The 27584-nt window shown below is 47.3% G+C and overlaps 1 protein-coding gene across 1 annotated transcript; it reads right to left on the reverse strand.

Moving 5' to 3' along the window:
- Positions 1 to 6011: 6011 nt before the first annotated feature.
- On the reverse strand, positions 6012 to 27393 carry HRK (harakiri, BCL2 interacting protein). Its single transcript, XM_049866720.1, has 2 exons — positions 27062 to 27393; positions 6012 to 6390 (listed from the first exon to the last, which is right to left on the reverse strand). The coding sequence occupies exon 1, from the start codon at positions 27391 to 27393 to the stop codon at positions 27118 to 27120; it is 276 nt and encodes a 91-aa protein (XP_049722677.1). The 3' UTR covers positions 6012 to 6390; positions 27062 to 27117.
- Between the last annotated feature and the right edge of the window lie 191 nt (positions 27394 to 27584).

Consider the following 27584-nt stretch of genomic DNA (forward strand, 5'->3'; position numbering starts at 1 on the left):
ACCCCCATCCCAGTAGAAACCATCCATAAATGAATGAAATAGGACAGAGAAGGGGAAGAAGCCAGTCAAGAGTGTGACTTCAAGGTAGGTCCCAGCCTCAGCCTGATCCTGCAGGGAGTTCTGGAGCAGAAATTGCACCTCAGAGTTTGTCTGTCCCCAAGGAGAGCCAGTCAGTCCTTGCCTGTGAGTTGGTGGGGGGATCTTGCAAGCACTTCAGGCTCTCCATTGAGGAGGCTCCAGTGCCCAAGGGCAAGCCTCTGAAGGCTCCAGCAAAACTCACAAAGCTGTGGGATTTCAGTGTGGTACCCACAGTGCCCACTAAGTGGTCAACTATAGGTTGGATGGACCCAGACTATAGAGGCTGGTCAAGAAGTGCTGCCAGATTATGATAGACATTTAAATGTAAATTAACAGCATTAGGTGACAATTCCTGCCCCTCAGGGCAACGTTATGAGGCCAACCATGAAAAGTATCATCACCCAGAACCTTTTGGCTCCAAGTGTTAGAAAATCAACTCAAACTGGCCTGAATAAAAGAAGGATTTCATTTGGCTTGTGTACTGGCATAGGCTTCAGGCACAGCTGGATTCAGAGGCTCCAGTGCTGACACTAGAAGCATGTCTCCCCATCCCTTGATGCTGTTTACCTCTGAGATGGTCTATTTTCGGGCAGTTGCATCCTGTGCAAGATGGCCTCCAGCATCTCTATGCTCACATTCTACCAGCTTAACAACCCCAGCAAAGACAGTTCCAGCTTCCTTAAAGCTCCCACAAGAGACCTGAGCCTGACTCTCATTAGTTTGTCCCTGAAACAGTTACTATAGTCTGTGGGATACAGAGCTCTAGTCAGGCCTGGGTCAGGTGTCAAGCCTGGAGACAGGGATAGAAGTGAGTGGGAAGGATGGGATCAGCCCCCCTAAATCACATGGACTGAGGGTGAGCAAGGGTCTCCAAAGGAAAGGAGGGGATCGATTTTCTAGAAAAACAACCTGCCCTTCGCCCATCATTCTTAGGAAGATACTAGAACCTGGTTTCCTGGTACATCTCAGACCAGATAAAAGCAGGTGAAAATCACCCAACCCAGAGTGGTTTATTTGCCCATAGCTAGAGAATCAACCTACAGGCTCATGAACATATCACATGATGCCATACATTAATTATAGTTTTGTCTACTGGCCTTGAAATGCTGGGTAAGTTTCCCAAACTCTGTTGCCCAACCCAAGGGTACTATTTAGGGTAACCTTTCTCTTGGGGGATTCTTAGGAATAGGACAGAGAAGGGAGGTGAGTGTCTGGCCTTCTGTCCCCAAGGAAGATTGGGGTGTGCAGGATACAGGGGCCAGGATTCTCTCTCCCTCTTGTGAAGCCAGATACTCCCATAGTCTTTGGGGATCAACCTTCCAAAAGGAAATGAAAACACAAAGACTGTTGGCTACAAGTACACAACCAATTTTTTAATAAAGTCATTACAAATATGTACAAAGAGTCTCCAAGGTATGAAATTCCTCTTACAAAAGATGAATGAACCAACCACGTCAGAAACCAGAACGGAATATACCCAAGCTTATTGCCTCTGTGGCTGGGTGAGGGGCCTCACCGAGGTTCCAAATACCCCCACAGCCATCCCTACCACGCACACAGGCTCCTCAACACTTATAGTGCAAAAGACCTTGGGGAGCAACTTGGGGGCTCAGGTTGGGGGGAGGGCAAGGAGGAAGTAAAAGCATCCCATGTTCTAGGAGAAAAGTGGGACGGACCCTGTATGCAAATTAGATGCTTCTCCTGGGACCTTATGGAAACCTGGAACAGGAAGGGTAGGGAATAAATATATAAAATCCCAAGCTAAACTGTCCAACCTGCCTCTCACGATCCCCAAAGGTGACACTTTACAGCAGACCTAAGTCAGGCTTCCTGCTGTGCACTTTGAACAAACAACTCCATGGAAGGACATCAGGAAGAGATCCCACTAGCGTAGCAGTCCATTCATGGCCTTGGGGATCACACAGATGTAACCAAATCCAAGTCAACCACTTAACTATTTGTGTGGCCTTGGGCTGAGTTGATTAACTTCTCTGAGCCTCAGTTTCCTAAACTGCCAAAGGGGAGTCATTATCTAGAGTTGGTGTGAGGAAGAACTGAGGGGACTCCACACAAAGCATTCAGCACAGTGCTCGGGAATGGTGAGCACTCAATGAGTAGTAGCTTTTATGGTTGTGGAAAGCAGCAAAAGCCAGGCTTCCCATGCTGGGAATGAGTTAAGATCATAGGCTAAAAATTTTTAACAGCCTTTAGATGCCTCAAGAGCATGCTAAACACCACAGAGCAACCTGCCAGCAAGGTGTGGGGTTACAGTGGTGATCCAAGAAATCTGTAAAAAATCGTGAAGCAGACGAAAGGGGCATCTAACATCATCTGGTTCCACAATCAGTAAGTGAGTCTCTTCAAGACGGTGTCCACAACTTGGCACATTGTTGGTGCTCAGTAAATGTTGAATGGGTGAATGAAATCTTTTAAAATAATTTATTTAAACTTCAAAAGGACTTTGACATCAATTTCCTTCCTCCATCAACTCCCATGGGTCAAGGCCAGGGTGTCTAGCCTGCTCCTTCGACCCCCTTGCTTCTGACCCTCTGACTGACCCAGGCTGACTCAAGGGAACATCCAGAAAAGGAATTAGTATCAACACAAAGGAACAAAACTTGTGTGATAGTCACTGCAGCTTCGAACACCAGGTGGACCCTCAAAAAGTCCACGGGGGTGAGCCAGTATCCCAAAAGATACTTGTGTAGGAATGGGGGAGGGATCCCCTAATTTCCCAGCAAGGGGAAGTGGTGTTTTGTAGCTGTCTGAAATACAACAGATCAGCTACATAAATTGTGAAACAGAAATCACAGCTCCATTGTTCTGTGACAGTATTTTTAAATCACTAGTTTTTCATCAAAAGAGGAAAAAAGTGACAACTGGAAGAAGCGGAAGTCACCAGCATCGCAATGAAGGGGGGGGGACACGAATTGTGCCCTAGAAGACTCATGACAGAATGGACAACGGCCAGTGGGGCTAGCAGGCTTCCCTAAAGAGACACTTCAGAGTCCCTGGGTAGTGCAGTTAACAGCTCTCGGTTACTAACCAAAAGGTTGGAGGTTCAAGTCCACCCAGAGGCACCTTGGAAGAAAGGCTTGCTGATTTATTTCCCTTGGAAGCCCTATGGAGCACATATGGGGTCACCATGCATCTGATCAGCTCCACGGCAACTGGTCAAAGAGGCATGTTACTCATGGTACACCTATGGCAAGGGGAATACGAAATGGAAGCCCACGTTTGAAAGGGAGGAAAGAGATCTTACTTGCTTGTGGCACACAGGGTGGGGGAGAGAAGCTTCCTAGAAGGGAATGGATCTCATCTGGGATGCTGAAGTCCCAGGAGGCCCCAGACTCTATGGCCTCCCCCACCCCCACCTCTGAGAGCAAGCAGCCCCATCAGCAATGAGGAGGCCCTTCCGTTTGCCCCTCACCTCATTATGCAGTGAGCTACCTAAACGATGATCTCAGAGGCCTCCTTCTGCTTTGTGCGGACACACACACACACCCCACTGTCTGCTGAAACCCGATGAGGTCTTTTTTAAAATTTATTTCAAAGCCTCCCTCCCTCCCTCACTCGCTCGCTCTTCACGGATGCTCTACAGTGAAGCTAATCAAAATCAATGACTCCTTGGCAGCTGGAGAAAAAGGGGAGAGAGAGAGGGAGGGATGGTGCCAGCACTTTGCACACTGTGGAAATAGTAACAAGAAAAACAACCCACCCCGCTATCTCATGCAATCCAGTAATGCAACAGGACAGACACTGGGAGCAATATATACATATATACACACATACATACATATATATATATGTGTGTATATATCATGCCTCAATTTCCTAATACAAATGTCCATCAAGAAGTCAAATTTCATATAAAAACAAGCATTAAAAACAACCCCTTGACAAAAATCGGGGGCAGTCGAGAAGTGCACTCGAATGATGTGCAAGAAAATGCAGGGATTGGATAAATACACGGTTTGTAATAATACATGAGAATTATGTACAAGGAACTTGGCTGTAAAGCATCCTCAGGAGGTCATGGGTGCCCAGCTCTCTCAGCAGTTTGGCTTCATTGAAATCAAAATGGCCCGAAATGCCAACCCCACCATTTGGGAGTTTGGATCCTTCAGGGGAGCTGTATTAAGGTAGGCAAGTCAGGGTCCAACAAGGGTTTCTCTGATCTTTCACCCTTCTCCTGTGCTTAAGTGGCCAAGTATGTCCCCATTGTGGTCTTGAAGGTACAGGCTTCTAAAAGCAGAGAACTGTGATCAAATCCAACAGTAGCGATGCCAACCCCCTCCCCCGGAAAATGGGGTGAGCTGGAAAGACCTAGGCTACGGCTAAAACCCAGCAGCTAACAGGTGCCTAAATATAAGCAGAGACCATGTCTCATACCCTTCTATTTAATTTGCCTTCTCTAAGTCCATGCCTTGGTGGGGATGTCACCAGCTGCTCTTGCCACCCCTGCTTAAGTGCCTGTGCCTTGCACACATCAGCTGTAGGGAGGGCTTGAGCTAGGCTGAGAAACAAGTTCCCCCACAAACAAGCTTTCCTTTTCGCTTTGCTGAGTTCAAAGGTGTCTGAAGGGGCTTCCCTTGCCTTCAGCAGTTCTGGGTTGCATTTTTCTTTCAAAGGTTATTTAGGAAAACATAAGGCATGGATTAATAAAAAAGAAAGTAAGAAAAGAAACCATGCTCCCAGCTTGCAGCAGCATGGGACGTGGGACCTGGCTATTTGCAGCAAAGGCTATGTGGGGAGGGACCTTAACAACACCTGATCCCTCTGCTGACTGCTTAGAACTGGAAGGCTTTCTGCCAGCCAGCCCACTGAACCCACTGGACCCCCTGTCCATACATATTGAGTGGTGACTGCAAAGCCAGCCTTGTAGAATGACTCCATCTCAATCTGCAGCCTGACACCCCACCATTTCAGCTTTGAAAATGGATGTGCCTGATACTCTGTTCAGAGAAATAATACCTGTTTTTATTGGATTTTTAAAAATGAAAGCAAAAAATAATTATTGCTCCCTGAAGAGTCTTTGCAGCCAAGTCTCAGTCCAGCACACATCTTTTTTTTTTTTTTTAAAGCCCTTCTAGAAACTTCTGAAAATAGCAGCTTATCCTGGAAAAAGTAGACTGTCTGTCAGTCATTGAGACGCTGGTGCATTTCATTTGAATGACCTGTTCCCTCCCCCAACATCCCTTGCTTATAAATCACCCTTGACCCAGAACATAGCCATTTCTTGGCTCTTTAATCCATAAAACCTAAACCCTGAAATCCCCTTGAGGAGTGGGGGAGGCCATGGGCTGAACTCCCAGGATACTTCTGCAGGGGTGGAAAGAAGACAAACTTGTCACCTATAAGGCCACCTTTCCATATCACTGGAAACCATGGAGTCACTCAATGCCATCCCCTCTCTTTTCCCTCCCAGAGCCCAAGGTTTGCTCCACAACACTTCTGGCTCCATCCCAGTATAAAGAGAATAAAGAATCAAGTGGCACTTTTGCGACTCCTCCCTTTAAAAAAAAAAAAAACCCTAAACAGCAAAATAGAAATCTCTCTTGTCCCCTGGCCTTAGAGGTCTATCAACAAAATAACATGGCAGCACCAGCAAAAACACAGGTAAAAAAAAAAAACCACAGGTAGCACCGGCAAAATTTACATAAAGCACCAGAGACACCAAATCGGTAGGAAAAAAAAAAAAAAATCCCATTTCTCTTGCTGTGACAGCGGGATCCATCTATCTAGGTATGGAGACATAGAGAGATTAGGACTTGTCAAGATTTTTAGAGATGGAGATATCCCAGACCGCCCTCACAAAATTGGCTCCCAGTCCACCTCAATGTCTTTTCTATCTTGCCTTTTGCAATTTCCCCTCCTCCACCACCAGCATCTATCCCCCAGGCAGTTGGTGGACTCTGAGGCTAATTCCCACCAGTCTTTGGACATTCTCTCGGCAGGCATCTCTCTTCGGGTGCCCCAGACATGAAAGAGAATCAAAGTTCACATTGCAAGGTGCAGAAAAGGAAGGGGACCACGTCCTCGACAAGGCATGCACTGATTAGCAATATTCATATTCTTTTTTTTTTTTTTTAATATATAGAGCTGTATGTAAATAGCATCAGGGTGTCTGTTTCTGCAGCTGTATAGCCAAAGGGCTTCCCCAGTCCTGTTCCACATTTCTACTATTGCTCCAGGCGCTGTCTTTATTCTTCACTTCCTTCTCGAAGTGCCAACCACCGCCTCTCAAGCTCTGAGCTCCCCCTCAGGAAAACGGGAACCAGCTTTCTCCAAGGACACAGGGTTTTTACCAACCTGCAGAGAGAAAGATTTGGATTTCGGTCAGTAGGCACATGCAGACAGCTGATGGGGATGACGTCAGCGCAGAGGGCTCTGCACAGCCAGCCTCCAATTGTATGTCGGGGCAGAGGGGGGATGGGGACAGCAACTAGACACCGAGCTCTGATTTTGGAAGAAAGGTCCCCAAGAGCTAGTCTTTGGGGTCTCCACATTAGCTCTGTCCGTGTAGCAAGCTCGCTTAGTATACACTTGCACACACACAACACCCTGCTCTGTTTTCAGACTTAGATCTTTACATAAGCATCTTCTGTGTCTGAAAACAAGAATACAGCCATGCTATCTTCTCACTCCTCCAGATTAGGAACAGGACCTTCATCTATTTATTTCATAGATCCCTCGTCAAGGCAGAGTTGCAAGACAGCCTCTGCTCTCATTCTTTCATTCATTCATTCAGTCACTCATTTATTCCCAAGCATGCCAACCACCATTCAAGGTGCTGAAGATCCAACGATCTTGCCCTTGAGGGGCTCAGACACCAACAGAGGAGGACAGAAAGAAATTGATAATGACAGTCTTATGTGACAAGCATGAACCTGGGTGCCCATGGGCGGCTCACGTGGGAAAGGGGGAGTCCTCGGAGAAAGATGGGGTCCCCTGCTGAGTGTGGAAGGATATCAGGGAATTACCCAGGAAGAGGAGATGAGGCACTCTGGGCAGAGCAGAAGAAACAGCACATACTCAGGAGAAATGAAAACATGTCCACACAAAAACTTGGACGCCAGTGTTCACAAGCAGCATTATCCAGAATAGCCAAGTAGAAGCAACCTAAATGTCCATCAACTGATGAATGGAAACATACACTGTGGTCTGTCCATACAAGGGAATATTATTTGGCCATAAAAAAGGATGGATGAAAGTTGGAGACATTATGCTAAGAGAAAGAAATCAGGCACAGAAAGCCACATACTACATGATTCCCTTGACATGAAATGCCCACAATGTGCAAATCTTTAGAAACAGAAAACAGATTAAGTGGTTGCCTAGGGCTAGGGGGACGGAGATTGAGGAGTGGCTGCTAATGGCTACAGGGTTTCTTTGGGGGAGATAAGAATACTCTAAAAATTGATCATAGGGAGCCCTGGTAGTATAATGGTTAAGAACTCAGCTGCTAACCGAAAGGTTAGCAGTTGGAACCAGCAGCTGCTCTAAAGGAGAAAGGACCTCAAGATGTGCTTCCCATAAAGATTACAGCCTAGGAAACCCTATTGGGCAGGTCTACTCTGTCCTATAGGGTCACAGTGAGTCAGAATGGACTCAAAGGCACACAATAACAACCGCAAAATTGATTCTAGTGGTAGTTGCACAACTCTGAATATACAAAAAACCAATGACTTACATACTTTAAAAGGGTAGAGTTTATGGGACATTAATTATATCAGAAAAAGGGAGAAGAGAAGGAGGATAGGGTGGAGGGGAAGAGGGAGAAGAAACAGCCCAAGAGAAAGCAAAAGGAGAGGACCGAAACAGCATGACTAGGTCAGGGCCCCGCTGGAGCTGTTGAAGCTCATGCAAAGATGGTTGATGAAGCCTGGGGAGGGAGGAGTGTGGGCAATTAGCAAGGGCTACGAGTTAGCAGGGGAGATAAAAACATTCCACAATAATTGCCGTGCGTGTAATGCAAACCAGCTGATATAGACGAAAGCGAGAAGGAAGAGAGATGACATTATTTCCATTTGGAAGAACAGGAATGGTGTGCTACAACATCGCCCATTCGTCCCTCCAGACCCAAACTCACCTTCTCCTTCCCCTGCCCCCATGCTCTGTGTCCCCACATGTTGACCTCATCAAGAGGCTCTCTTGCTCTCTGGCTTCCTGCTGGACACAGGCTGGCCACAGCTCCTGCCAGGTGGCCCACTGGTAGAGCTATAGCCCCCTCTCTAAGATCCAGATCCTATTTTTTCCGCTTGCCCCTTCAGGCTAGGAGTAGTAACAGCTCCCCTCCATCACCAACCCTGGGGTATTGCATCACTCCTTGTTGGTTTCCTACATACTGCCCATACCGGCCCAAACCTTTACCAAACTCTCCTGTGATTTCTCAGTTTGGGGGTGCTCTCTGCCTCTTTCCTGGGCCCTGATCAGTACATATAGCTGCATGAAAGAAACAAACAAACAAAAAAACCTGTTGCCGTCAAGTCAATTCCAACTAATAGCGACCCTCTAGGACAGAGTAGAACTGCCCCATAGAGTTTCCAAGGAGCACCTGGTGTATTCGAACTGCTGACCTTTTGGTTAGCGGATGTAGCTCTTAACCACTACGCCACCAAAAGGTGGGTTATGAACACTGGACCACACAATCCACGTTAGCTGACCATCATAAGGATCAGAATTCATGACTGCAAGCCTTCTGCTTTTGACCTGCTTCTTGTTGCTGTTAGGTGCTGTCGAGCCAGTTCCGACTTATAGCGACCCAATGTACAACCGAACTAAAACATGGCCAGGTCCTGCACCATCCTCACGATCGTTGCTATGCTTAAACTCATTGTTGCAGCCACTGTGTCATTCCGTCTTGTTGAGGGTCTTCCTCTTCTTCGCTGACCCTCTGCCAAGTGTGATGTCCTTCTCCAGGGACTGATCCCTCCTGACAACATGTCCAAAGTGCGTGACACAAGTCCCGTCACTCTCACTTCTAGGTAGCATTCTCTGTAGGCAGCCTATCTGATTTTCATTCTTCTGCCTCTAAATTGCTGAGTATACAGGGCGTTTTTCTAAGGGAGTTTCCTGAGGTGGTTAACCAGACAATTCCTGCACCCACTTACGTGTCTGGGTTGGTGTCCACAGTGACACATCAACAGCAGAAACATGACAGCACCAACAGAGGTGTGTTTCCCGTGCCACGGACACCATGTCACCATGTCCCATGATCAGGGGATGGGCCATTTGAAGGGATCTAAATTGGACACCCTAAGCTGGGGATCTGTTGTCGTTAGTTACCACAGAGCGGATTCCGACTCGTGGTGAGACTAGAACTGTGTGCAGACTACAACTGCTCCAGAGTTTTCGGTGCTGTGACCTTTCAGAAGCTGATCACCAGCCCTGTCTTCCCAGGTACCTCTGAGTAGGTTCGAGTGGCTTACCTTTCAGCTAGTAGTCCAACGCTTAACCCTGTACGCCACCCGGAGAAAGTTGCGAGGGATCCAGCACACAGAAATAGTCACATAAATGTGCAAGGACGTATGCCTGAGGGTGCTCCCTCCAGCTGTATTCATAGTAACAGCAACTTGGAAACAACCCACCTGGCCATTGATAGAGGACTAGATTAACATGTTAAGCTACACACATCTTAGAAAGACTCCATATTAGAAAGAGGTAGATCTATTTTTATTCTATTTTAGTTACTATTTAAATGCTGCTTGTGACCCATTAAATTAATCTCATGACTCACTAACCCATTGCTGTTGAGTTCATTCTGACTCTTGGCAACCCCACGTGTTTCAGAGTAGAATTTCACTCCATAGGGTTTTCAGTAGCTGGGACCTTTTGGAAGCAGATTGCCATTCCTTTCTTCCAAGGTGTTTCTGGGTGAGTTTGAACCACTAACCTGTCAGTTAGCAGCTGAGTGTGTTAACCGTTTACACTACTAAGGGACTGTAGAAAGAGGTACATCTAAACTGTGCTCAGACAGGACAATGGCTATGATTCTTAACTGAAAAAAGAAAATGGTCAGAGCATGATCCCAGATGGTTTTCCTTTAATTAATATGTGTGCATGTGTTTCATATATATAGATTTGAAAAAAAAAAAAAACCCAAACCCATTGCTATGGAGTCAATTCCAACTCATAGCGACCCTATAAGACAGAATAGAATTGCTCTATAGATTTCCAAAGAGTGGCTGGTGGATTCGAACTACCAGCCTTTTGGTTAGTAGCCATAGCTCTTAACCGCTGCACCACCAGAGCTCCATATCTATAGATAGATAGATACACATGCAAATATATATCTGCATGTAAGTATTGCTGTGGGTTGCTGTCAAGTCAGCTCTGACTCATAGGAACCTTATATATTAACATTGCCTGGTCCTGTGCCAACCTCACAATTATCAGTATGTTTGAGTCCATTGTTGCAGCTGTTGCGTCAGTCCATCTCATGGAAGGTCCTCCTCTACTTTACTGAACATGACGTCATTTTCTAGCGACTGGTCTTTCCTAATGTCATGTCTAAAGTGAGCAAGACAAAGTCTTGCCGTCTTTGCATCTAAGGAGCATTCTGGCTGTACTTAAGCACATAAAAAGGTATGACAGAGAGGCAAAATAAGAGCACAGACTCTGGAGCTGGATCCCTGAGTTGGAATCCTGATTCTGACGCTTAAATCTATGTGACCTCAGGCCAGTTGTTTAACCTCTCTGGGCCTCCATTTCTTTGTGTGGGCGAAATAAGCGTACCTGTATCGCTTTACTTTACATACTTTTGTATTGTTTTCTCTTTCTTTTTTTGGAAGGAGCAAGTATTAATTATATAGTTGCAAGCTATTTTAAAACCGTCAAGTCCACCACCAACTAGGTGTCACTGTCCTGCACTAGGGATGTGTCCTCTCAACCTTGGCTCATAAAGAACTTTCTCAGATGCTGACTCACAACCAAAGCTCAAGACTGAAGACAGTAATGAAACATCTTTTTAAAAATTTCCCTGGTCCCACTTTTCACCCTGATGCGTAGTAGTTAAGTGCTATGGCTGTTAACCAAAAGGTCGGCAGTTGGAATCCACCAGGCGCTCCTTGGGAACTCTATGGGGCAGTTCTATTCTGTCCTATAGGGTCGCTATGAGTCGGAATCGACTCAACAGCAAAGGTTGGTTTGTTTTTTATTTTCATGTGGAGAGAAGAGGAGGGCACAGGTGCGGAATGTGAAAGCTCGGGGTCCTGACTTCTTGAGCTGCAAACCGTGACACCCTCACTGCAGTATTCAGTGAATCAGGACCCTCACTCCCCTTTTCCTGTACAAGATCCCTCCTCCCCCACGAAACCTTTCATAAGCTGAAATGGCATAAAGCAGAGAATCGATTACCATTAATTTATATGGGAAAAATTTTTAAACATTCCCAGGCCCCAAAAATAACCTACTAATTCATCTTAGGCTTTTCTAATACCTCAGGACACATCTTGCTAATGGATAAATAAAATAAATCGCGATAAACCACAGATGCTCACAGACGCAGTTCAAAGCTACGACAGCTTGATGCTGAGTGTAGTTCCCTGGGAAGGAGCCTGGTGACTGTACTCTGGATGGTCGGGGTGCACACTGCCTTTAACAGCTCGCTGCAAAACAGTGAATGCTATTCCCGCTTTTTACCTTTTTTTGTAAAATCAGAAATCCTCTTCAGATTTCTTTCAGTTGTCAAAAACAGGTACTAATGTAGATCTTTTGTAAAAGTGAAAAATGAACTTTGGAAAAGCAGGGAATAATCACATCTGAGAAGAGTGTTGTTAGGTATTCGAAGTCTTCGGTTCCCTCCTAAACCAAAACCTGTTACCGTTGAGTCAATTCCGACTCATAGGTTCCCTCCTAAGAGGTCCCAATTAAAAAAAAAAGAAAAAAATTACTGTTCTTGGTGAAAATATATACACAGCCAAGTACGACACCCATTCAACAAATTCTATAGGTACAGTTCAGTGACAGTGGTTACATTCTTCACATTGTGTCTTCATTCTCACCATGTCTTTCCAAATTTAACCACCATTAATTTAGACTAAAAAAGAAAAAACAAAAACCCAAACCCATTGCCATGGAGTCGATTCCAACTCACAATGACCCTGTAGGACAGAGTAAAACTGCCCCATAGGGTTTCCAAGGAGCGGCTGGTAGATTCGAACTGCTGATCTTTTGGTTTGCAGCCAAACCCTTAATTACTGCACCACCAGGGCTCTGCCCCCTAAACTTATCATCTGTGCTTTAGAGTTACTGTTGTCAATTTGATCTCATATACAGTATATAATTCTTTAAAAGAGCTTAGTGCTCAAGGCAAACACTCTTTACTAATTGAGCTAAGCTGTTGTTTGGCTTAAAAGTGACTTCAGAAAGGGCCACATGAACTAGAGACTTACATCATCCTGAGACCAGAAGAACTAGATGGTGCCTGGCTACAACTGATGGCTGTCCTGACAGGGAGCACAACAGAGAACCCCTGAGGGAGTAGGAGAACAGTGGGATGCAGACCCCAAATTCTCATAAAAAGACCAGACTTAATGATCTGACTAAGACTAGAAGAATCCCGGCAGTCATGGTCCCCAAACCTTCTGTTGGCCCAGGACACGAACCATTCCCAAAGACAACTCATCAGACATGGATTGGACTGGACAATGGGTTGGAGAGAGATGCTGAGGAGTGAGCTACTTGTATCAGGTGGACACTTGAGACTATGTTGCCATCTCCTGTCTAGAGGGGAGATGGGAGAGTAGAGGGGGTTAGAAACTGGCAAAATGGTCACAAAAGGAGAGACTGGAAGGAGGGAGCAGACTGAATCATGAGGGGGAGAGTAAGTGGGAGTATGTAGTAAGGTGTATATAAGTTCATATGTGAGAGACTGACTTGATTTGTAAACTTTCACTTAAAGCACAATAAAAATTATTTTAAAAAAATGACTTCAGGGAATAGTTTTGTTTCAAGGTTTAAAGATTGTTTCAGGGCAAGTGGCGCCTGGGGTCTTAAACGCTTCCGAGCAGCCATCTAAGATGCATCAGATGGTCTCAACCTACCTGGAGCAAAGGCGAGTGAAGAACACCAAAGACGCAAGGTAATCATGAGCCCAAGAGTCAAAAAGGGCCACGTAAATCAAAGACTACATCAACCTGAGACCAGAAGAACTAGATGGTGCCCAGCTACAACCGATGACTTCCTTGACAAGGGACACAACAGAGAACCCCTGAAGGAGCACAAGAGCAGTAGAATGCAGACCTCGAATTCCTGTAAAAAGGCTAGACTTAATGGTCTGACTGAGACTAGAAGGACCTCGGAGCTCATGGTCCCCAGACCTTCTGTTAGCCCAAGATAGGAACCATTCCCAAAGCCAATACTTCAGACAGGGATTAGACTGGACTATAAGATAGAAAATGATCCTGGTGAGGAGTGAGCTTCTTGGGTCAAGTAGACACATGAGCCTATGTGGCCAGCTCCTGTCTGGAGGGGAGATGAGAAGGCAGAGGGGGACAGAAGCTGGCTGAATGGACACGGAAATAGAGGGTGAAGAGGAGTGTGCTGTCTCATTGAGGGGAGAGCAACTAGGAGTATATATATAGCAATGTGTATATAAATTTTTGTATGAGAGACTGACTTGATCTGTAAACTTTGACTTAAAGCACAATAAAAACTAAACTAAAATAAAAAATGCCACAATAGGAAAAAAAAAAAAAAGGATTATCTCAGGGCAGTAGATTCAGGGCTTCCTCCAGTCTCAATGGGTCCAGGAAATCTGGCTTCTATAAGAATTTGAACCCAATTTTAATTTAAAAAATACCTTTTTTTGGCGCTTACTATTTGTACAAATGATAAGTTACAAATTCCAATAAGAGAGAAGGAAATAAGAGGAAAGTTCCCTTTTCTCTACCCTAAATCCCACTCCCCTTCCCAAAGGCAGCCAGTATTAACAGCTGGTTGTATAGCCTCCCAAAGTATTTTGTGTGCATCTACAGACACCTTATTTATTTAAGGAGCCCTGGTGGTGCAGTAGTTAAAGTGCTCGGCTGCTAACCAAAAGAGTGTTGGTTCAAACTCACCAGCCACTCTGTGGGAGAAAAATGTGGCAGTCTGCTTCTGTAAAGATTTAAAACCTTGAAACCCTATGGGTCTACTCAGTCCTTTAGGGTCACTGTAAGTCGGAATTGACTTGATGGCAGTGGGTTTGCCTTTATTTTTTTCTGCCTACCATTATGTCCCCAGAGCTCAGCACAATGTCTGGCACATAGTAGGTGCTCAGTGCAAGAGAATAATGGTGACAACCTCCCAGCTCTTCATCTTTGGCTTCAGAGAGTTGGTTTTAACCAGGGAGCTCAAATGATACCAGCTGTCCTAGTGCCTAAGATCCATGGGGAAAAGCTCTCCACAAAAAAAATTCTTCTAGAAGGAAGAAGGTTGCTTTGGTCTCTTATCACTTAAGCCTCCATCCATCCATATAGATTATACTGGCAAGTTAGGAATCCGTATGCTAGGAAGACTTTGAGGTTTTGAGTGTGCAAAAAAGAGGCCATCTGATAGCCTCTGGAAGAAGTATTTGCTCCCCTCTGTCCACCCCCTTAACTATCAGTGAATAGTAACCAATGTTATCAATGAATAGTAATTAAGTACCCAAAGTCTCATGGCAAGGGAAGTAGTATTTCACGGAGGCAATGAGACCTGCAAACTGTTTCCGTCTCTGATACCTGGATCTCCTTCTTTCTCTGTTGCTCCAGGTGATTAGATACCAATTGTTGTATATTGGATGGCCTCTCGCAAGCTTTTAATACCCCAGGTACTACCCACTGAACTAGGAGGAAGAGCAGAAACTCTTAAAATACCATTAGGCAAATCGACTGGACAAGCTCATATAACCATCTGGTGGTTTCTTATTTCACCCAGTTTGTCCCCAGCCCCTGGATTATCTTCCTCTCCCCTGCCACTGTTTTAGGCTAGGTTTTCAGAGGGGCAAAACCGGTGAAGCATAGAGAGAGAGAGAGAGAGATTTATTTCAAGGAAATGGCTCATGCCATTGTGGAGGCTGGCAAGTCCCAAATCCGTGGGACAGGTGTCAGGCTAGAGGCTTCTCCTGACTCATGTGGTTACAGGGGCTAAGGAATCCCAAAGTACCCGAAGTCTATGAACAAAGACTAGAAAAGTCCTAGCTCCCACCCACTACAAAATTATGGTAGGTGGGCCTTGAGTGCCAAACTAACTTGACTTCCAAAAGGAGAAGCACTGAGATTTGGGAGGAAATAGCTCAGCACAGAATCAACACCAAATAAAAGGTGCAGACCTTTCTTAAAGTAAACTGTGACCTATAAAAATAGTCATATGTACCAAAAGACCCCTGGTAGTGATGTGGTTAAGAGCTCGGCTGCTAACCAAAAGATCAGCAGTTTGAATCCACCAACCGCTCCTTGGAAATCATATGGGGCAGCTCTACTCTGTTCTATAGGCTTGCTATGAGTTGGAATCGACTCAATGGCAATGGCTTGGGTTTTTTTATATGTACCAAATGTTTAAATATGCTTCTCCCTTAACTCAGCAGTTTCACTTCTAGGAACTTCACTTTCTGTTTGCAAAGTTGTCCAAACAAGAATTTTTGGTACAACCTTGTTTACAGGGTCAGAAAATGAGAGATGACTGAAATGTCCCTTGGGAGAAGTGACCGATTAAGTCAATCATGGTCCATCCAAGCACTGGAATAGCATGCAGCCACTAAAAAGGATGATGAAAACCATTCTTCATAGACATGGGGAGACCCCAACGACCTAGTTTTGGGGGGGGGGCGCGGACAGCAGGTTACCAAACAGCATGAACAGTATGATCTCATGTATTTGAAATAGAATACATGTGAGGGTGTGTACAGGCGTCAAGGAATGTCTGGCTGGATGGTCCCCTAAATCAAGGGTCACAAATTTAAAGGCATTGAGCCTAATAAAGTGCACCCTTTAGGGACTGGAGCTAGCTGAAGTGTTTGCATCCCATCTGTTGATGTTTTTGACCCTCATCTCCAGCCTGTTGCTGCCATATGGGAACATAGACTCAGCGTTATCTGATCTTTCCATTTTTCAAGGAAAACTGGATATACAGGCATCTACATGAAAATGCCTGATTTTTAAGTGTTGGGGGAAAAATATGCAAGCCAACTAAAACTCAAAAAAAAAAACAGACACGTTGCCATAGAGTTGATTCAGACTCATAGCAACCCTATAGGACAGAGTAGAACTGTCCAGTAGGGATTCCAAGGAGCAGTTGGCGGATTTGAACTGCCAGCTTTTTGGTTAGTAGCCAACGCTTAACCACACTGCACCAGGGCCCCAATAAAACTCAACTCAACCCAACAGTCTACCAATTTTCCACCCCTTCCTTAGATACTTAGACTTTCTTATACTCTGAGTCAGCTAGTATTTGAAACCAACTAGAATTTACGCACTCAGCTGCTAATCGAAAGGTCACAGTTCAAACCCACCCAGCAGCTCCATGGGAGAAGAGACCTGGTGATCTGCTCCTGTAAAGACTGCAGCTTCAAAAACCCTATGGGGCAGTTATGCTCCATCACATGGCATCGCTATGAGTCAAAATCAACTCAATGGCACCTAACAAGAGTATTTGTGCTATCTCTGGGCCTCAGTTTCCCCATCTGTAAGGTGAGGGAGTTGGGTTAGATGGTCTCCAAAGTCCTGTTGAGCTCTGGCTGTGACCTTTAGAGTCACAGATCCTTGGAGAATTGGATAAAACTATGGTTTTTCTCTCTCAGGTAGGGAGAAGCAGAGGAGTATGAAATCAGCTGATTTTATGTCTAATTTCTAGGGGTTCACAAATTCCCTGAGGCCTACCCTTATTCATTCATTCGTTAGTGAATGCCCCCTCTGTGCCAGTCACCATGTCACCATTCTAGGATACAGTCATGAGCAAAATAGACATGGTCTCCACTCTTATGGGCCAGGTTGGGAAGCCCTGTCTTTCTGATTCTCCCAGACCTCGCCAAGTGGCTTAAGCAGCTGTTGGGGAGGCAGGATTAGCAACTGCTTTAAGGAAAAGGCTCAGATAAGTCCCCAGAGCTCCCATCCATGCCATGAATATTGACCCCTGGACTGAATTTTATACCAAATAAGGACAACACCCAAGGTCCCTGGGTGGTGTAAACAGTGTGCTCTTCACTACTAACCTAAAGGTTGGTGGTTCCCTCGATGGTGCTGCAGAAGAAATGCCTGGCGATCTGCTTCTGTAAAGATCACAGCCAAGAAAACCCTATGGAGCAGTTCTACTCTGTAACACATGGGGTGGCCATGAGTTGGAATTGACTCAATGGCAACTTTTTTTTTTTTTTAAGACAACATATACTGCACATCATTTCACCATTTTCTGAATACCAACAGCATGGTTTATCCTGTGCTAAGTTAGATCATAGCATGTGTCCCTTACACTAGGAGCTCACAGCTTAATGACAGAGACAAGACAAGGTCAGCTCTTACAGTGACTCACACCTAGTGACTGCCTACTACATGACAGGCCCTTTATACACCATGTCCCTTGAAATGCAGGTGCTATTATTATTGCCAGTTCACAGATGAAGAAACTGAGGCTCAGAAGGTAAAGGGACTTGCCTAAGGTCACACAGCTGATAAACGGCAGATTGGAGACCTGATCAGAAAATCTGCCTGGTTCCAAAGTTCATGTCACTTTCCACCAAGCTGCCCTGCCTCAGCCTAAAATATTGGTGAGTAAGACAAACGGTGGCCAGTGGTTACCTATTGCTAAACAGTGCTAAAATATTTTAAACTGGGGCTGTCCTTGAACATAGAATGACTGCATATGTGATACCTCTTCTTGAATCCATCCATTTCATTGTCCCCTGACACAGCCCCACTCTCTGAGGACCCCCAAGGCTACTTTTTCTTAGTTTCCCACTATCTGTAATTATTAAGCACTGTGCACCTGACCCAAGCCATGGTATTTTCAATCAGCTCATATGCATGCAAAAGCTGGACAATGAATAAGGAAGACCAAAGAAGAAATGATGCCTTTGACTCCTGGTGTTGGTGAAGAATATTGAATATACCACGGACTGCCAGAAGAATGAACAAATCTGTCTTGGAAGAGGTATGACCAGAATGCTTCTTAGAAGTGAGGATGGCACATCGTCTCATGTACTTTGGACATGTTATCAGGAGGGACCAGTCCCTGGAGAAGGACATTGAGCATGGTAAGGAAGAGGGTCAGCCAAAAAGAGGAAGACCCTCAATGAGATGGATTGAGACAGCAGCTGCAACAATGGGCTCCAACACAGCAAGGATTGTGAGGATGGCACAGGACCAGGCAGTTTTGTTCGGCTGTGGGTAGGCAGGGTCACTGTGAGTTGGAACAGACTTGACAGCACCTAACAACAATACGCGCTACACCCAATAATATCAAATTGACACAATTCCTGCCCTCAGGGCGACTGAGTACAACCAAGCAAGCAGGGACGCTCCCCAAACCTTAGTGACATCTAGCCATTTTTAGAGTATGTGAGAGCACACGTGGCTCCTTGCATGCCTGTCCCAACTTCAGAAAAAAGGCTGCAAATCCTAGTGATGTCACTAAGGTTTGGTCTCCTGGATACAAACAACATTCAACAAGGAGACAAAAGATTTAGCTGAGGACAGTAACATCCAGCTCAAGAGCCAAGTCAATAGCCACGTTAAGTACATGGTCAGTGTTACGAACGAGAAATGGGAACAAATGGTAATATTTGTCTAGAAAACCCTTATGGACCCTTTCACAAGATTTTATACTCTTCAGACAACCTTTACGGAGTTCCTGGGTGGTGCAAATGATTAACATACTTGGCTGCTAATGGAAAGGCTGGAGGTTCAAGTCCACCCAGAGGCACCTGAGAAGAAAGGCCTGGGGATCTACTTACGAAAAAATAGTCACTGAAAATCCTACAGTGCGCAGTTGTACTCCGATGCACAAGGGATTGCCATGAATCAGTTGACTTGACACCAACTGCTTTTTAGATAATCTTCATAAAAGAATATTAGCACAATCTTTGATATCAAAGTTCCACCTCTAGAAATTTTTAAGAAAATAACCATTGATACGCAGCAAGAGTTATCTACAAGGATGCTGCTGTTCACTATGTTGGAAACAATCAAAATGTCCAAGAATAGCAGATTGGGAAGTAATGATGGAAAACCCCTATAATAAATACTAAGCAACCACTAAGAAGAATGTGATAGAAAAATATTTTATGACATGGAGAAATGTCCATGATGTACTGAAAAAGGCAGATTACAAATAATATATTCAGAGTGATTCCATTTGTTAAAGTACCTGTCGATGCATTATAAAAAATGCAAAGAAATATACCAAAATGTTAACAATCAGTAGAGAGATAAAAACCATCAACTAACAGTTTTTTCCATCATTTCCAAATATTTGATAATGAATTTGCAATATTTTTTATAATCACACAAAAAAATTAAGGAACATTACATGAAATTTCCCAGAGCAATTAAAAAATTTCATCTTGCCCAGTTCTGCAGCCCATAGGACAAGGGTTCCGTGGTGGTAAACCTCTGTGGGGCAGCCATTTGGGCAGGCCGATTTTCTGTCCAGACAGCAGACTGTTAACGGATCGAACTATATGCCCACAAAAGATGCGTTGAAGTCCTAACCCCTGTACCTGTGAATGTGACCTTGTTTGGGAAAATAGGGTCTTTCTTTGAAGATACTACCAGTTAAATCATACTGAAGTAAAACCAGAAAATCAAACCCGGGGCCGTAGAGTAGATTCTGACTCCTAACAACCCTGTAAGACAGAGTAGAACTGCCCCATAGGGTTTCCAAGGAGCAGCTGGTGGATTTGAACTGCTAACCTTTTGTTTAGCAGCCAAGCTCTTAACCACTGTGCCACCCAACCGAAACAAAAACAAACCATGCCATCCTATCGCCCTGCATTTGGACTTCGAGCCTCCAGAACTATGAGAAAATAAATTTTTGTTCTTTAAAGCCACCCACTGTGTGGCACTTTGTTATGGGTGATACAAATGGTTAACACACTTGGCTGCTAAATGAAAAGCTGGAGGTTCAAGTCCACCCAGAGGCGCCTCGGAAGAATGGTCTGGCAATCAGCTTCCAAAAATCAGGCATGGAAAACCTAATGGAGCACAGTTCTACTCTGACCCTCGTGGAGTTGCCATGAGTCCAAATCGACTCAATGACAACTGTAGGAACCTAAGACAGGGGTAAAGGAGCTTTCTCCTTTTCTTGGTATCCAGCAGTAATAAAAGGATGCATCTCACAGATGTGGGTTAGACAGAGGCAAATCCCCCACCCAATAGCAGGAGCGTAGTTTACAGCAGGAAGCAGAGGGGAAATAATGCCAGCTTGAATGGTGAAAGTTCTTAGGCAATGGAAATGCAACCAGTATCCATAACATGCCCCCTTACACTGAGGTCTGAGCTGGCACAGGGGTCGATAGGACCTTGCAGACCTTGGCTTGGAGCTGAAGTGGTTCACTTCCCCTGAGAGGTTAGGGCAGGGCTCAGAGCCAGGCCTCCTGCCTCTTGAAGGAGTCTGGGAGCACCTGGAGGGCAGGGGCCTGGCCTTGGCCATGTCTGCATCCCCGCATTCTAGTGCCTGGCTCAGAGCTGGTGCTCAGTTCATGTTTGCAAATGGGTGACGACTGATGACAGGATTCAGTCCCCTTTATTGCAGCCTATCTAATCCCACTCTTGTTAAGTGTCTCCTCATTCACCATTGGCATTTGTGAATCCCTTTACTTGGAAAACCTCTCTGAGCTTGCTTTTCTCACCCACTTCAGCGTGTCCAGTGGCTTCCCATTGATCAATCTTTAGACTCAGACTCAAACTGAAACTCCCACCCATGGTCCAGTCTAGCCCCTGTCTACTTCTCTGGCTTCTTCTCCCCCAAGTTCATATGGCCTTAGCCACACTGCTCGTTTTCCCCTTCCTCATGCACACCGTGCAGAGTCTGACCTCTAGGCCACTGGACTTCCTAGTCTTTCATGGTCTTCACATGGCCACGTCCTTCTTGTCATTCAAGTCACAACTCCAGTGGTTCCTCCTCAAAGTGGCCTTCCCTAGCTACCAGGGGTAAGGAGTCCCCAGGCACTTTCTGCTGCATTGTTGTTGTCGGCTGCCATGCCGTTGGCCCCCGACTCATGGCAAGCCCATGCACAACAGGATTGGACCATTGCAACCCACAGAGTTTACACTGACTGATTTTTGGAAGTAGGTCACCAGGCCTTTCTTCCTTGCCTGTCTTAGCCTAGAAGCTCTGCTGAAACCAGTCCAGCACCATAGCAACACACAAGCTTCCACTGACCTTCACGGATTATCTTCAGAGAACCTCAGCACTTTCTGAAATTATCTCTGCATAAGATTGCATATTCCAAAGATGGCCACAACAATATCTCCTGTTTCACATGGTCTTCTAGAACCTGTAGAAGGTTCTACTCCCCCACACCAAGAAGTAGCATCTGATTTGAATTTGGGTGGGCTTGAAACTCACTTCTAATCAACAAGACCTCCAAAGCTAGGTCAGAAAAGGCGAAGCAGCTTTCACTTTGTTCTCTGAGTCACCGATTTTTGGAGCTGAGTCACCGACTTTTGGAGCTGAGTCACCATGCTCTGAGGCTGCCATACTGTGGGAAGCCCAGACCACGTGAGGAGGCTCAATGGAGGTGTTCTAACTGACAGCCACACTGAGATCCCAGCTGACTCCCAGCATCAACAGCCAAACATATAAATGAAGATGCTTCTTGATGATTCCAAGCCCCCACCATCCTGAAGCAGAGATAAGTCACCCCTGTTAAGCCCCGCCCGAATTCCTAATCCACAGAATGTGTGAGCATAATAAAATAGTTTTCAGCTGCTAAATTTTGGGGTAATTTGTTACACAGCTATAGTAGCTAGAACAATCTTTATTTTCTTATTGTCTGTCTTCTCCCACTAAAATGTAAGCTCTCTGAGAGCAGCAGCTTATATGTCTAGGTCCTTCGTGTATCACAGTGCACTGCACACTGTAGGCACGCAATAGTTAATAGCTGAATGAGTGAAATAATCTGAATTTGGGGAACAATACTACCTATCTTGAATAGTTTTTCACTCATGGATTCAACACATATTTAATGTGCACCTACTATGTGACAAGCAAGACACCAGGGGCTAGCTCACTGTTCTGGTGAAATTCTACAATTCACTCAGTGATGATAAGGAGGGAAACAGAAGCCCCCATCCCACCCCTCCCTACCCCCCAACGCAGGTCTGAAAAGCTGACTTTTCAAAAACCAGAGGAAGCTTGCCAAGTCCACCCAGCCACATCTGGGGGTGTATTTAATTATCCCTGAGTGTAGCTGTTTTTACATCCACAGCTCTGTCACTTTTGTGCTGGCCTCTCACTAGACAAGCCTATGACTCTCGACAGGGACCATGTGGCAGGAAGGCTGCCAGGGACCTGCACATCTGGCCCCTTCACGGGGTTCCTCCCCAACAGCTATCCTTTCCAGCTCCCTCCCAGCCTCCTAGCAGAAGCCCAGGCTTTCAAGATGTAAATGTAATCCTGGCTGGGGTGCAGCGGGCAAGGAGGGAGGCTGGCCTGCGGGATGTGCCTGCAGGTTTAACCACTTAATTCCCAAAGTACCTGCCAAGAACTAGTTAGCGAGTCTGGCTGGTGGGCCAAGCTGTCATTAATTCATTAAAGCAGGCTCCTGCTGGCCCATTAGCTTCCATGCCGCTGACCACCTCGCCTCCTGAGCCTGCAGAGTTCTCCTTTTTCCCTTCTGTGCAGTCCCAAGGCAGGAGTCTGCCTATCCCAGCCTCACTTCCCAGCCAGATTCCTAGGCTCCATGCCCTCTCCCTCCCGCCCCCTCTCTTCTCCCTCCCACGCCTCCCCCAGCCAGCACTCACCATAAAGCATCTTTTGTTTCCTCTCTCTTGTATCTCTGAGCAGTGACTGGTTAAATCCTACCCATCCTCCTCCAGGCCTCCCCAGCCTCCTGAGGAGCTTCCCCCAGGGAATCTCACTAGTGCAAGAATTCACTGCTCACCACCCCTCTGCTTGCTGCCCAGTGTTTCTTTTCTTCTCCTGCATTCCCCAAGGCATCTTCAAGAAGCAGGCCCTCAAAAACAGAGACTGCGGTTCTGACTTTGCTCTTGATCCTTTGGATGACTCAAGTGGACTCTTTTGTCCTTAGTTTCCCCTTTGAAATAATAAGAATGGGAACCAATCATATAATATATAGGGCCCTGGGTGGCACAAATAATTTGTGCTCAACTAACAAACTGGAAGTTTGGCTGCTGGAACCTACCCAGGAGTGCTGCGGAAGAAAGGCCTGGTGATTTGCTTCTGTAAAGATTACAGCCAAGAAAATCCTATGGAGCAGTTCTACTCTGTAACACGTTGGGTTTCCATGAGTCAGAATCGTCTCTATGGTAACAGATTTGGTTTGGTTTTCTGGTAACCATATCATAACATCCTCTTGGGTGCACTAAGTGCCAGGCATTGGACTGGGCTTTTTAACGGATGAGCTTCTATTATTTTCCCAACAGCCCTAGGGGAAGTTATTGTTAGGTGCCATCGAGTCCATTCTGACTCATAGCAACACTATAGGACAGAGTAGAACTGCCCGTCGGGTTTCCTGGGCTGAAATCTTCATGCGAGCAGATCTTCGCTCATCGCGACATCTTTCTCCCACGGAGAGGCTGGTGGATTCCAACCTCTGACCTTTCAGTTAGCAGCAGAGCAGTTAGCCACTGCACCACCAGGGCTCCTTCTGGTGGTCTTAGCTCCATTTTACAGATAAAGGATAGGCTCAGAGAGGTAAGGGTGCTTACCCAAAGTCACACTGCCAGCAGGGGGCTGGACTGGGACTTAATCCGTTCCATCTGACCCCTAAACCCATGCTCTTAATCATTATGCTATCTTGGCCCTTCTGGCACTGACTTCCCAAGAGGGCAAGTAAGAATGGTGCGGAATTGCTAGCAAAAACAATGGTAAAATGTTGTCTACTTTGGGAAAGAAAAATGTTAAGTGCACTATAATACAACATTCATGTCTGCTTCTTATGCACCAGGCACTGTTCTACAGCTTTCTGTATATGAATTCATTCAGTCCTCTCAACAGCTCTTTAGATTAAGTGCAGCTATTGTCGCCATTTTACATATGGGAACACTGAGTCTCAGGCTTTCATTTTTAGATGTCTTCTGAGAAAAGGATGGCGGGGCTCACAGGAAACATTTAAAACAAGTTTGTTGAAACTATTGATCCTGCATATAGATATAGGTAAGTCCACCCTTAATATCTAAGAGAAGAATTAGAAGTGGTGACTCCTGCCCTCTGTGGCTGGGACAGGCCTCCCTGAAACATCTATGGTACTGATGACCATTCCCGTTGCTCGGATAGGGTCAGGAAAGGTGGAGAACACCCTACGTTCGTACAGAGCTCAACATATTGTCCTTTCTTTAGTGGATCTTCTTTCACTTCTTCCTAATTTACTGGACCTGGGAAAAGATAGGTTTCCACAAATTAAACCAAAACTACCAGAAAAAAAGCTCAAAGCTGCAGGTACTCAGATCAGGATGTTGGCAGCGCTGGAGTGGTCCAGGGCAGGCCGAGCCCGGGAGGGGAGCGCGGAAGGGGTGGAGCTGGAGGGCAGCCACGGGGCTTTCCGGGGTCAGGGCCCCCCCGGAGCGGGGGAACCCCGGAAGTTGTGGCTGCTGGGGAAACCCAGGTTGGAGAGTGCGGAAAGTATAAGAACCTAGAGGCGTCGTGAGAGGGTGACCGGAGGTCAGGACGCAGCAGAGAACTAACTGGGGCAGAAACATAGTGAGGAAGGGGAAAGAAATTCTGTGACGTCGTCCCTCCACCAAGACGCCGCCCCAGAGAAACTCCTCTCTGCCTGTCACCTCTGCGGTGTGGGCCCCAGTCTCCCAGATGTTCTCCCGCGCCCGGGCGCAGAGGGGCGCACTCTGTCCGCCTGGCGCGGCCTCCTGGTGGCCTCAGGCCACCTACAGGCCCGCAGCCTCCCCTTCGAGGTCCCGGAGTGCCCCCACCCTGAACACACACACACACACACACACGCCTTCACGGACACACATAGTCCCCCCCTGAGTGGGGGGCCTAGCATCCTGCACCCCCTAGTCCCAAGAAAGGGAGCGCTTTCCCAGACTGGCCTGGATACCAAGACCAGAGGAAGCCGTGTTCCGGCCCCCTCCCCCATGTCTAGGAGACTTCTCTCCCTTCCCATCTTCCCTTCTAAATTCACTTTTCCACTGTCTTGCAACTTGTTCTCCACTCAATTTCTGTTTTGCTCTAGCTCCTCCGGCCTTCCTTTCCCTCCTGGTCTCGAGGCCTGTGTTTTCTCCCCTCTCCTCCTTTCTCCTTTCTCCTTTCCCCCAAATTCCTCGCTTCTCTCTTTCGCTTGAATCCCTTTTTCCATTCCCGCGCTCTGCCCCAACAGTTTTCTCGGTCCGGACTTCGGCAGCCCCAGGCCACGCTTCTTCCGGCCGAGGGAGCCCCGGGCCCCTCTTCCGGGTGGGGCAGAAGCAACGGAGGGGAACCTCAAGCGCCCGGGATCTGGGCGCCGCCTGCGAGCCGGGCAGAGAACGGCCTGAAGCGCTCACCTCTCGTCGCCAGCGCCCGAGCTGCGCCGGCCCACGCGGCATCTGTCGCCCGCGCTCCCGGCTCACACCCCGCGCACCCCCGCAGCTCCCCGGGCGCTGCCACCCCCACGCTCCGGCTGCCGCCTCTCCCCGAGGGCGCAGACGCTCGGGCCTCGCCTGCGGGCGCCGCGCCAGCTTCCCGAGGTGTCGGTGCACGGCGGGGCTTGGCCCGCATCTGAGCGCAGGGTACCCGTGAGCCGTGTATTCATCCTGGTGCCTCTGGCTTTCTCACCTTCGACCTTCACCTTCCGGCCCTAGACCCACCTTTGATGGGCTCCGCCAGCTTCTCTCCACCCAATTTCTCTGTGGCGCTCTCCTCATCTCCAAAACCTCTAAGGAGCTCCTCACCCACGTTTGTTCCCCCAAGGCGCCTAGAGCACTGCATGGCGTAAGCTGGTGCTCAATAATTTCCTCACTCCAAAGTCCTAGCGCACAGTAGGTGCTCAGTACCGTCCTCCCATGGTATCAAACACTCTAGGCGCTCAATACACACCCGCACCTCCACTGCCTGCTCTCAAAACATCCCCTCCCTAAACCGGACCCAGCACCCAGAAGGAGCTCAATAAATGCTCAGATTAAGGCCTCTCTAAAAAAAAAAAAAAAAAAAAAAAAAATTTTTTTTTTTTTCAGGGGTTTGCCTTAGGGCTTCCGATCCCAACTTCCTTCGGGGACATCTTCTCCATCGCAGCTCCAACCGTCAGGTCTGGAGAAGATGAGGCGACGCTCCCTAAACGGGACACCTCACTGGAGAAGGAGCTAAGAAGTTGACAGAGTGGAGAGAAACTGCAAAGTGCGCGGGCCTTGGGGAGGAAGACAGAGCCAGCCGGAAACGCAGAGGGGAGAAAGCTGAGAAGCGGGCTGGAAGCAGAGGTGATGGAGACAGTGGCGACTTAGGGGCGGAGAACTGCTTCGAAGGGGACCTGAAATTGTCTTGAAACCGCGATAGATTATAATTATTTGCCGAGGCTTGAAACTACCTTCTCATAGCAAGCACACTTTTTACTTGCATTGTGTGTTTACCTGAAGGGCTTGTGGGGGCTAACGGTCGCCCCATCCCCCCACCCCGCAAGCCACCAGGCTGGAGGGAGTGGCAAGATGTGCTTAAGAAGTAGAAGAGAAATGGACCGAAACTGTAGACGTGATTCTTGGAAGGAGAGACTGGGACTCTGTCGAAGGGGATGGAGATCCCGGCAAGAGGGGAGAAAGAGAAGGGAAAAGAAGAAAGCTAAACTTGTCGTGCTCCCGCTCCCGGGCCAGCCCGCAGTCTCCAATCCCCAGCTGCCGCGCCCTGGCTCTAGCTCGCGTACCTGTTGCTCGCTCCGGCTGGGTCTCGGCTCCGGCCCCACCAAGATGCCCTGCGTTCCTACAAGTTCCGCCTGCGGAGCAGCCAGGCCGCCAGCGCCGCCACCTGCGCCGCCGCGCACAGCCAGGGCCAGTAGGTGGGGAGCGCGCCGGGCGCCGGCGCCCTCCGGCTCCTCGCGCGACGCCGCCACATGGTGCGCTGGTGCAGCTCGTCTCCAAGCGCCTTGAGCCGAGCAGCGGTGAGCTGCGCGGCGGACGAGCGCAGACCCAGGCGACCTGCGCTGCAGGCGCACACGGCCGGGGGGCCGCGGCCACGGTGCAGGGGGCACGGACACATGACCGCTCGCCTCGCTTTCTCCCCGCGCTCGGGTTGCGCCTCGCGTCCTCTCCCTCCGGCCTGTGCGCCCGCCGCCGCCGCCGCCGCCGCCTCCGCGCTCCAGCAGCCGGGGGCCTCCCCTGGACACCAAGTTTCTCCTTGTGTTGTGCGTTTGTTGTGCTGACGGCGCTATTATTAATTAAAGTGTCACA

The sequence above is a fragment of the Elephas maximus genome, chromosome 22 (assembly GCF_024166365.1).
Source record: "Elephas maximus indicus isolate mEleMax1 chromosome 22, mEleMax1 primary haplotype, whole genome shotgun sequence".
Classification (NCBI taxonomy): Eukaryota; Metazoa; Chordata; class Mammalia; order Proboscidea; family Elephantidae; genus Elephas; species Elephas maximus.

Coding starts and splice junctions, on each gene's coding strand:
- HRK (XM_049866720.1), bottom strand. CDS start 27,393: ATGTGTCCGTGCCCCCTGCACCGTGGCCGCGGCCCCCCGGCCGTGTGC.